The sequence below is a fragment of the Podarcis vaucheri genome, assembly GCF_965113315.1.
Source record: "Podarcis vaucheri genome assembly, chromosome: 10".
NCBI classification, from domain to species: Eukaryota; Metazoa; Chordata; class Lepidosauria; order Squamata; family Lacertidae; genus Podarcis; species Podarcis vaucheri.
The window spans coordinates 10689466-10701585 of NC_138748.1; the positions used below are offsets into that span (position 1 = coordinate 10689466).

The following is a 12120-nucleotide window of genomic DNA, read 5'->3' on the forward strand; positions in this document are numbered from 1 at the left end:
TTGTGTGAATATTCCTTGTGGTACTTTAACTACAAAAGTTTGTCGGCATCTTCGTGACATCTTACTTGTTTAAAAGGCCTCTAATCAGCTTCCCTAGCTATCTTGCCTGCTCAAAGTGCAGAGAAAAACTAACACACAACGAAAATAGATTTGAAAAGTATTTCCTCCCCGACAGAAACAAGGTTTGCAATCCTGTGTACACTACCTGGGATCAAGTCCCCTTGAATTCACTACTTCTGAGAAGAAATATACGCTCACTCTCCACAGGTGGTGACACTAGACTCCTGCTTTGTTGCCTGATAAAGTGATAATTTCCACACAGTTCCAAGGTCTACACTACAAAGAGTAGAATTACAGTGGAACCTCGGTTTTTGAGCATCTCAGAAGCTGAACGTTTCAGAAGGCGAACTCTTCCGTTTTCGAACGCTTCCGTTTTCGAACGTGCCTCGGAAATCGAATGGCTTCCGCCATGTGTTTTTCTTTTTTCTCAATGGATTTTGCCAACTGCCCATTGCGCCTTGGTTTTCGAATGCCTCAGAAGTCAAACGGTCTTCCGGAACAGATTACGTTTGAAAACCGAGGTTCCGCTGTAGCACTTTGCTGAGTGTAACACACCTGTTAAATTTACCTGAGTTTCATATTAACAGAAAGAAGTAAAATATCTAAATTTCTCTGTCACTGTATGAGATTCTGCAGCACACTTAAAAAAACCAAAAAACTAAAAATGTTCTGGTTCTGTTTTTTGCTTTTAAGGCTATTGGACGGCCACATCTTCCTCCCTACTGGTCTCTGGGGTACCAGCTCTCACGATGGGGATATCCTGACATTGGTGCAGTAGAACAAGTTGTGAAGCGCATGACAGAGTATGGCATCCCCTACGTAAGTGGGCATTTTGCAATGTGTATTTAAATTGGTTTCCCAGGGGGAAACAATGAACAAGAACAGATTGTCTCCCTAAAAGAATAGTATTGATAATGTTTGTGGGTATTATATTAATTATATAATTGATAGGGCATGGGGTAATTTCTGTACCAGCTTTTATTATGGTATCAGCCTGAGCAAAAAGGCAAAACTTAACCTTTGTGCTTTATTCTTCTTAAACACAACATATTTCTGTTGCAATTGCCAGGATGTCCAGTACGGAGACATTGACTATATGGACCGTAAGCTGGACTTCACATATGACAAAGAAAAGTATGCTGGCCTACCGGAATTCATGCAAGAGTTGAAGAAGGATGGATTGCATTATGTCATTATTCTGGTAAATGAGCTTAAGTACTAACCTTGTTTACAGTGCTTTCATTCATATGACTTGCTATATGAATTGTGGCATTGAAGCAAAGATTCTCTCCTCTACTTTCTTTTATAACAGGATGCTTCCCCCCCCCCCACGGGTAATGTACACTGTACTCTCAGTATGCTCTGTTCAGTTTTTTTCTTTTCTTTTTGGGGGGTCCCTAGTGAAAATATGAGAATGGGAGGGGTGGGAAGTGAGTGAGTACTATGTGGGAGAGGAAGAAAACACAAACACCATTATGGATTGGGGGGGGGGTGCTGTACAGCAGGGATGGAGGGACATCAGGCCTGGAGGCTACATGAGGTCCTTTAAGCCTTTCTCTTTCTCTGGCTCTCAGGACTTACCCCTCTCTGTGCCTTCCTCAAGTGCCTCGCTGGAAGGTATCCTCTTGCATCCGGTGCCCTGCCTACTTTTGCTTTTGGCCCCACCCAGTCACCAAGACCACATAACACCGGTCTTGAAAGACTTACACTGGCTCCTAGTACGTTTCCGAGCACAATTCAAAATGTTGGTGCTGACCTTTAAAGCCCTAAACAGCCTTGGTCCAGTATACCTGAAGGAGCGTCTCCACCCCCATCATTCTGCCCGGACACTGAGGTCCAGTGCCGAGGGCCTTCTGGCGGTTCCCTTGCTGTAAGAAGCCAAGTAACAGGGAACCAGGCAGAGGGCCTTCTTGGTAGTGGCACCCGCCCTGTGGAACGGCCTCCCATCAGATGTCAAGGAAATAAACAACTATCTGACTTTTAGAAGACGTCTGAAGGCAGCCCTGTTTAGGGAAGCTTTTAATGTTTACTAGACTATTGTATTTTAATATTTTGTTGGAAGCCGCCCAGAGTGGCTGGGGAAACCCAGCCAGATGGGCGGGATATAAATAAATTATTATTATTATTATTATTATTATTATTATTATTATTATTGGCATGGCACTCCCAGAATGCTCCCCACAGGGGAATGCGACCCTTGGGTTTGAAAAATCTCCCCATCCCTGCTATGCAAAAAATCTGTTATACATCCAGCTCGATGTATCTCTCTGTGAGGGTCTGCATGAATATGGAAAAAGGAATTTCCTGACTACCTTGAACCCACTAAAACCACTGCTTTGGATGTTGTAAGGGGGGGGGGGAGTACATTGGTTGTCATGATCATAATCTGTTCATAAGGCAGAAGGAAGTTCTTAGGCCATCTTGTGCCCTTTAAAGCCAACTCATGTTACCAGAATGGTGTGGGAGCTACTTCTGGGAAGCTAGATTCTTTACTGCTCTGGAAGTATCTGTTGGGAGGAGCCACTGAGACTGGCCAAGTGACATAGTTCCTGTTCATGTCAGCCTCAGGGGAACCCCATCCCTCTGACTGTCATGGACGCTCAGATGAAATGTGCAGCATAGGTGCACAAAGCATCGTTATAACGCCAGCCCAATAGTTTCCCTCTAAATGCTAGCCTAATATTTCATCTCTAATTCAGAATCCATAAGCATGCCAGAAAACACAGTTCTTCAGTTTAGTAAATCCATCACCAAAGGAAGCACATTAAGAATTCTTAATGCATCCTGCAGACTAATAGGACCTGGTGTTATAATTGCAAGAATACCGATTAAAGCTGAAGAGCACTTTTTGCTTTCTCCCAAGAGCTGTGCTGATGAAAACATGTCAAAAATGGGTCTTTACTTAGAATGGAAGGGGGCATAATCTAGGGAACGAATGCAAATGTTCTCAGCCACAGCTGCCTCTGTGAGCTGCTAGGAGGAGGGAGACGGTCTACTCCTCTATTCTAGAGACCGATACATGCAGAATAAACTCATTCCCTTATTAGGAGGTGAACGTGTGAATGGCAAACGCATTTCAGTGTGAAGTGCAAGCTAGTAATGACTGACCAGGAGAGGGATGTGGTGGTTTTAATGAACAGCTCAGTGAAGACAGGGTTATGGTGTAGCTACTGTGAAAATGGCAAATGCCCTGCTAGGGATCATTAGCAAAGCAATCAAGAACGAAACCGCCATCTGAAAAATGAAATGCTGGAAAAGGTGAGGCACAGGACAATCAAAATTATCGCGAGTCTGGAGCAACTCTCCTATGAAGAAAGTTCATCATTTTTGCAGCTTTTTAGCCTAGATACAGTGTTTCGCAAACTTGGGTCTCCAGCTGTTTTGGGACTACAACTGCCATCATCCCTAGCTAGCAAGACCAGGGATGATGTGAACTGTAGTCCGTAAACATCTAGGGACTCAAGTTTGAGCAACACTGGCTTAGAAGAAATGTAAATTAAGGGGGAGGGACTTGATAGAGGTGGCTTTAAAGGAGAATTGGACAATTTCATGGAGGATAAGACTGTTAATGGCTACTAGCCATGATGGCTGTGTTCTACCAGTTGCTTGGAATCACGAGTGGTGAGGGTACAATTGCACTGATGTCTTGCTTGGGTGCTTTCCATGGGCATCTGGTTCTCAACTTTGAGAACAGTGTCCTGGACTAAATGGGCCTTTCGCCTGACCCGGTAAGGCACTTGCTATGTTCTGCCTACGCATCTATGATAATCAAGTCAACGTATAAAGCCAAATAGGGACGCGGGTGGTGCTGTGGGTTAAACCACAGAGCCTAGGGCTTGCCGATCAGAAGGTTGGCAGTTCAAATCCCCGCGATGGGGTGAGCTCCCGTTGCTCGGTCCCAGGTCTTGCCATCCTAGCAGTTCGAAAGCACGTCAAAGTACAAGTAGATAAATAGGTACCACTCCGGTGGGAAGGTAAACGGCGTTTCCGTGTGCTGCTCTGGTTCACCAGAAGTGGCTTAGTCATGCTGGCCACATGACCCGGAAGCTGTACACCGGCTCCCTCGGCCAATAAAGCGAGATGAGCGCCGCAACCCCAGAGTTGGTCACGACTGGACCTAATGGTCAGGGGTCCCTTTACCTTTATAAAGCCAAATTACCTATGTAGTTGTACCCATAATGCTATCAAAGATTTTGAGTTTCCCTTTAAGGTCAGGTTCCTCTATTTATCTTTGAACATGGGGAACTCCCAATGAGCAGTGACTATCTACCGGTTTGTGTTGTCCTTCTGAATGAGCCTCCGCATTGTGAAATGCACCAGCTTCCTCTGGACATTGGATTTAGGAGAACAGGGATATTTCTTGGAGCGGATGTGGGTGGCGGTCGTGTTCTTCTGACTTCCTGACAGCTGAGTTACTGCTGCTTAATGGAGGAAGATGGGCGAGGCGATGGAGAAGCAGCACAAAGCGAACACGTGAGCGGAACCAATCTGGTGCCTGCTCTGCTCATTCATTTGCACCATGCCAGCCTCCCACCACTTTGCTCCTCCCAGTTAGAAGCTATAGCTCATCTGTTGGGAAGTCAGGTAAGCACTATGCTATCCACTACTGACACCTCGGGTTTCAATGCATGGAGAAGTGGAGGCAAATTTGGATGCAGCATTCACCTCATAAAAATCACTGTTGTGTTGTTGTTTTTTAAGTGAGTGTATCATGTGAAAAATATATGAGGCAATTTCAGTCTCTCTACACCCCTTTGCCTCCTGGCAATTTCCCCCCTAAGAATGTCAGGGCTTACTCATCATCCTCTGCTGCCTGCCTTGAACAATGGCCCCATTTTCGCCTCTGACTTATTCTGAGTCAGAGCAAATGCATTGTTTCCATACAAAGGTTGATGCTTTAAAAGTAACAATGGTTATCAAGCAGAACGATCAACATCTATTCCAGCAGAATAACTTTAATGAGGAAGGTTGCCTGCTCTTCATCAACCCCCACAGAAAAGAGAATTCGTTGCAACAGCTAATGGAAACAATTTAGAATTCACTAAACAATTAAAAACAATATTCAGGAACTTTGGCATACAAAAAACTAGGGGTGGGATTAATTCTGAAATGGTATGTTGCAAGCCTGGGTGTATGATCTTGAGGACTAGGGCATTAAGGGTTTAAGATCAGCCCCACTGAGGTTGAATATGGTGGGGTTTACTTCTGAGTAAACATGCTCAGGTTTGGGCTGTTTGCTCCCAGTATGAATGTGATCTGGTTTTGTCAAATGTTGCTTATTTACAGTAGCCCCCACTGCATGCACTGGGGGGGAAATGTGCATTATTCTTGAATATCTGTTTATCAAAATTATATCCTACTTTTCTGCCAAAGAAATCAGGCCAGCTTACGCATCCAGGGCCGGACCTTTAACTCCAGAAAAAGGACTGCGTTGTTGGCGTGCCATTCAGACAATTCTCTGGACCCTTTCCTAAGCTATTCTGTCAGTTTCTAATATGGCACTCATTCCCTGAGGAATAGGTAGGAGCATGTGAAAAAGGCACGGAGTTTATTTGGAATGCAAAATCAATCACCAGAGCCTTTTGTTCTCCTTGGCGTGAGGCAGGAGCTGCATAATGTATTAGATTTATGCACTACAACAACACTTTTGGCTACGAGATATCAGAGGTTCAGATTAGGTGTAGATAATTAAACTGAGTTGTTTTAGAGTGTTAATGTCCCCTGGGTATCACCTGCCTGGGTTTTAATTACTACGTAAGGGCAGCACTTAAAAAAAAACACCACATCTGAGGGGGTTTGCGTAAGTTAAAACTGCACACCTACTGAACGCTTGGACTCCTCAAGTCTGGTAGGTGCCATGCCTCCCCCCCCCACTTGAAAGTATTGTACAGTCTGCCAGAAATAAGAGTATTGTGCCCAAAAGCACAGTATTTATCATAAAAGATTATTTTTTTTCAAAAAACGAGACAAACTGAGCCGTTATTTAGTTATTAGGGAAGGAATGGAATGAGATTAAAGGCTCAATTCTATGACCCGCTCTTAGCACTTACATGTTTAGGAGTGCGCCTGCTGTGTTGGAACGATCTCATGTGTTGGCATTGTGCTGGTACAATAAGCCACGCCAGGACGTCACACTGGTGCAACAGTGTGGCTCAGAGCTCCCGTGCCACCACCGTTGGAGTGGTATTGTGCAATGCTCTTAACGTGGCAATTAATTGGATGGAAAGGAAATTGAGGACAGATGAAAGAAAGTGTTTCTGCACACAGTGCTGTGGAATTTTCTCCTGCAAGACACAGCAATGGCAGTATACTTGGATGGCTTTAAAAGAAGATTAGACAAATTTGTGGAGGGTAAGGCTTATGAAATGGCTACTAACAGCTGTGTTTTACATTCCTGGTTTTCAATATCACTATATATTGCTGATATATCATTATGTCTGAAATAAGGATGGAACTATGTAGAGGCGAACAGTAGGACTGAATGATGTCTGATTTTTTACTTCATGATATATCACCTGCTGAACATCACGATATACTGATATATCACAATGTCTGAAATAATAATAATAATAATAATAATAATAATAATAATAATAATAATAATTTATTATTTATACCCCGCCCAACTGGCTGGGTTTCCTCAGCCACTCTAGGCGGCTTCCAACAAAACACTAAAATACAGTAACCTATTAAACATTAAAAGCTTCCCTAAACATAAGGATGAAATAAGGATGGAGCTATGTACTGTAGAGGCACTGGCTGGCTTCAGGTTTTTCCCCACATTGTTATTTGTGCATAGCACACACGTAAGCACACATCATGATTCACAATATATTGCCAGGTCAAAAATGATGAAACCAATATCATGAAATGGACTTCAAACCAGTTCTACACAGATATGAAAAATACTATAAAAAGAGGGCTATAAAAAAATATAGCTCCCAATGCAATTTAGCAGTGGTGCAGTTAGATGTTTTCTTGCTTGCTTACTTTCCAAACCCCTTGGTCCCTTGGAAACAAGATCATCTGAATAGTTTGTCACTAGAAGATTAATCGTAAAGGACCCTAACGTGGCTCGTGCCAAACCACAATTCGTTCTCATCACAAACCATTCAGGCAGCGTGTGTTACATTTGCAAAGTGCAGCCATACCCAGTGCACAGTTTGAAGGTACACAATGTGACAACTTCCTAAGTTTTGGCTTCATTTGGTGATCGAGTTTTTAAGCTTCTTGGAAATTCTCTATTCAAGAAGTTTAAATTCCAATAAATACTCCAATGTTCTAAGAGTCGGTAGTTCAGTGCCAACAGGATTTTTCTGGATCCACACTTTGACTGATAAGCTTCTTCTCTTTCCCTTTTCATGGCCACTTCTGTAATAATGTTCTCTGACAGCAACCTGGTAGCTTCCATTCAGAAGTGGCCCGAGCAATTTCATACGTGATGGGAATAATCCAAATGGCACCTCCATGGTGGTTAATAATATGGTAACAACATGTGGTAATAATTAATTAATTGGACATTTGCCACCATTTAATGGTACCCCCAAAACCTGCTGCGTGTTGAGATTGGCTATTTCATCTTGTCTAATGGTAGGGTTTGTCCTGCTTCCATCTTTGGCATTCTGCTAGCCTACCAATAGCTTCCTCCATGCCATCGTTTGGAAATAATGTTACATAGCCCATGTCTATGTAGGGATGGGTTTATGTTGTGCTCTGTTAATATACTATATTTGCATTTCTGTCACCTTAAATTTTAACTTTAAGGCTAATAGGTTTCTAGCGGATGATTTCCAGGTTATTGTCATACCCAAACAGTAGTTCCATTTTGTTCAGTATAATCAGGCATCTCAGACCCATTTTTCAAAACCGGTATCGTTGCAGTGTTTCTATTTCCTATCCTTTACTTTTGTTCTGTTTTGTTCCCTCATCAGGATCCTTTCCTAAGTAAAGATCAAGCTAGAGGGGCTTACCAACCCTACGAACTTGGAGAACAATTGGGAATTTGGGTGAAAAATTCAGATGGAGTGACTCCAGCTGTTGGGCAGGTAGGTATCAATGGGGCAATCCTTTGGATTGGATAAGATAGTTGTTGTTGTGGAAGAGTTTACATTACACAGTTTCCCAAACTTGGGTCTCAAAGTGGGGGGTTTTTGGGACTACAATTCCCATCATCCCTGACTACTGCTCCTGCTAGCTATGGCTGATGGGAGTTGTAGTCCCCAAACAGCTGGGAAACCCTGGTGTATCATGTTGATAGTTATGTTCTCATGGCAGCAATGTCCAATCACAGTAAGAGTAAAGGAAGAAAGAGCAACACCCATTTTCACAATACCATTGCCACACACTAATTATGACACTGCTCTTGATGATTTCATATGAACATAGGACAACAAGTCAAACATTGGTCCACCTAGTATTGTTGACAGTGATTGGCAGCAGCCCTCCACAATCAATTGGACATAAGCAATGGTATTCCAAGAAGAAGTATTTCCTTACCTTCTGCCTTGCAGGACATATCTGGAAGAAGAAAAGTCTAAAGAGTAAACCCTACATAAATCCAGAGTAGAATTCCTAAATCCCTGGCACCTTGTACACCTCCTTCTGGTAACTCCTGCACCCAAGCTGGTGCCAAATGTATTGCTCTGCTTTCTTCTGGACCACATCAGTGAGGCCAAGAGGGAAGCAAAAACAACATGGGAGGCAGCAGTTTCGAGTTACCTGTCCCAGCAGCCACAGCAGGTGCTGTGATTCTCCAGCGGTTTTACTTCACCCCTGGAGGCACACTCCATTGTCTCCCAAGACAGACAGATGCCAACAAGTGGTACACTCTGAGCTTGCATTCCACGCAATCTCTGAAATTTTCCATGTCCATTAGCAGGCTGAAATGTCCTTATCTTAATATATTTCATTCTCACTTCCAGGCCTTGGCTCCAGGAAATTCAGTGTACCCTGACTACTTCAACCCCAAAACAGCTGATTGGTGGACCCAGATGTGTGTTCAGTTCCACAATGTCCTTCCTTATGATGGTATTTGGCTTGTACGTTTGATAATATTTCCCTTTATATTTTATCTCTCTCTCTTCCCCCACCCAAAGTATACCATAAAACCTAACCTGTTTCTTGTTTTTTATTTGGTTAGGATATGAATGAACCCTCAAATTTTCTCAATGGCCAGATCCCAGGCTGTGCTCACAACAACCTCAACAACCCACCTTACATTCCCAGTAAGTGACTTCTGAAAAACAAATATCCTTTGCCTGATTCCTATAGCCACTTACAGCATCAATGTTTCTAAAAGTTTAGTAGACAATTGTTTTAAAAAACCAGAATCAGTCCTTCTAGGACATCCCTGGTATTTCACTATTGATCTTGAGCTATATAGAAGTCAAGGCTTGATAGTCCCTAAGGGAGAAGATAAAAAGGGGCTTGTATAAGTGATACAGTTGTTAATGGTTCCGACAGTAAGTTCTCTTCCAAGGTAGCTACAGTCTCTATCATGATGTTGTTAATCACATTTGTCTCTTGGCATTGTACTACACTGTGGGCAAATCAATGATGCCCTCTGTGGAGAAAATGTGTGGAATTCCCCTTCAAAAATTCAAGGCCTGTACAGGACAGACAGGGAAATGGCTACTTGTGATGGACGGTGCCCCTGAAAAACACCTAAGCCCAAGGATGGGGATGAGCCCCAGCCAGCATGACCAAAGGCCATGGATGATGAAAGTTGTAGTCCAGTAACATCTGGAGTACATAAGCTCTCCTCCTTCTCTTCATCACTTTTTCCTCTTCCCCCATCTTTGCGACCACAACTATTTCAGCAGGATGAAGAGTGTTGGAGGGTGGAGGGGAGTTGCGGGGCGGTAGCAGGATCATAGAGTTCACTTGCATTCTTTATAACTACCTCTCCAATTCAATGGTGTCACAACCCACCAGGGTTAGAAATAGATGTCCATTGGCTCTGATGTGATGAGACACCAGAGCTGCTTTGGGAGCAGTTTCCCCAGGGTCTGAATTGGTTTGTCCACTCAGGCTGACCATTGAATCCTCATACCCAGGTTAGTCTATAAAGGGCCTCCTGTCTGGAGATCAGGAAGTGTTTCCAGAGGTATTTTAAACAACTTTATACACAGGAGAAGCAGAAAGAAATGGACATTGATCGATTTTTGAAAATAAATGGACTACACAAAATCTCACAGGAAAACAACTAATGTTGAATTACAAAATAACGGATCAGGAGGTGGAAGGGGCTATCCAGAACATCCAATTAGGTAAATCTCCAGGACCAGATGGTTTGACTTCTAGATATTACAGATCTTTGAAAGAATGGTTAATACAACCATTGAAGGAAGTCTGCAATGAAAAATTGGAAGGGAGAAAGGCACCAGAGTCGTGGAAGGAAGCTTACATTACACTTATACCGAAAACAGAGACTGAAAACACACAGCTCAAGAACTACCGCCCAATATCGCTGCTAAATGTGGATTATAAAATTTTTGCAGATATTTTGGCTAAAAGATTAAAAAAGGTGTTAGTAGAAGAAATTCATAAAGATCAAGCGGGCTTTCTCCCGGGCAGACATTTGTCTGACAATATGAGGAATATAATTAATATTCTAGAAAAACTTCAAGTGAATATCAATACTAAGGCTGTCTTGATATTTGTGGACACGGAGAAAGCCTTTGACAACATCTCCTGGAGCTTTATGAAGAAGAATCTACAAGGGATGGGGGTAGGTCAAGGTTTTGAAAATGGTATAGGTGCAATTTATTCAGAACAAAAGGTAAAATTAACTGTGAACAGTGTAGTGACAGAAGAGTTTAAGATTGAGAAAGGGACACGACAAGGTTGCCCAATTTCTCCACTGCTCTTTATATCGGTCCTTGAGGTTTTGTTAAACATGATAAGAAACCAAGAGGTCAAAGGTATACAAGTGGGAGCTAAACAGTATAAACTGAAAGCATTTGCTGATGATTTAGTATTGACCTTACAGGAGCCAGAATCCAGTACAAAAAGGGTATTGGAACTGATTCAAGAATTTGGACAAGTAGCAGGTTTTAAGCTGAATAAGACGAAAACTAAGGTCTTAGAGAAAAAATTAACTGTGAACGAGAGAGAGAAGTTCCAGGAAGAGACAGGACTAACACTGGTTAAGAAAGTGAAATATTTAGGGGTTAACATGACTGCTAAAAATGTGAATTTATTTAAGGATAATTATGAAAAATGTTGGATTGAAGTTAAAAAGGATTTAGAAATATGGTCAAACTTGAAGTTATCTTTGGTAGGTCGAATTGCTGTGATAAAAATGAATGTGCTGCCAAGGATGTTGTTTTTGTTTCAAACATTACAAATTTTGGATAAGATGGATTGTTTCAAGAAGTGGCAGAAAGATATTTCCAGATTTGTTTGGCAGGGCAAGAAGCCTCGAATAAAATTTAAGATATTAACTGATGCTAAAGAAAGAGGTGGATTTGCCCTGCCAGACTTCAAACTTTATCATGAATCAGCGGCTTTCTGCTGGCTGAGAGAATGGCTGCTTCTTGAAAACACTGACGTGTTGGATTTAGAAGGTTTCAATAATGCATTTGGTTGGCATGCATATTTGTGGTACGATAAGGTAAAAGTACATAAAGCGTTTTAAAATCATATTGTTAGAAAAGCATTGTTTAATGTTTGGATAAGATATAAAGATTTGTTAGAAAAGAAAACCCCGAGATGGTTGTCACCAATGGAAGCGAAGGCACAGAAAAAACTCAATATGGAGGCCAAATGGCCGAAATATTGGAAAATTCTGGATCAAGATGGAGACAGAATAAAATTGCAGAGCTTTGAAAAATTGAAAAATAAAGTGCGAGATTGGCTCCATTATTATCAAATAATGGAGGCATACAATTTGGACAAAAAAGTTGGTTTCCAGGTGGAAAAATCAAAATTGGAAACAGAATTGTTAGATTCAAAAATTAAGAATTTGTCAAAAATGTATAACTTGCTGTTGAAATGGAATACTCAGGATGAAACGGTGAAATCAGCTATGATTAAATGGGCACAAGATGTTGGACATAA

The 12120-nt window shown here is 42.0% G+C and overlaps 1 protein-coding gene across 1 annotated transcript in view; it reads left to right on the top strand.

Moving 5' to 3' along the window:
* Positions 1 to 12120, top strand: part of LOC309541594 (sucrase-isomaltase, intestinal-like) — a 111677-nt gene that overhangs the window by 62927 nt on the left and 36630 nt on the right. The window contains exons 8-12 of the mRNA XM_082239600.1: positions 754 to 879; positions 1130 to 1261; positions 7992 to 8105; positions 8982 to 9098; positions 9200 to 9284. Of these exons, the coding sequence (XP_082095726.1) occupies positions 754 to 879; positions 1130 to 1261; positions 7992 to 8105; positions 8982 to 9098; positions 9200 to 9284 (574 nt within the window). The remainder of the gene's footprint in view (positions 1 to 753; positions 880 to 1129; positions 1262 to 7991; positions 8106 to 8981; positions 9099 to 9199; positions 9285 to 12120) is intronic.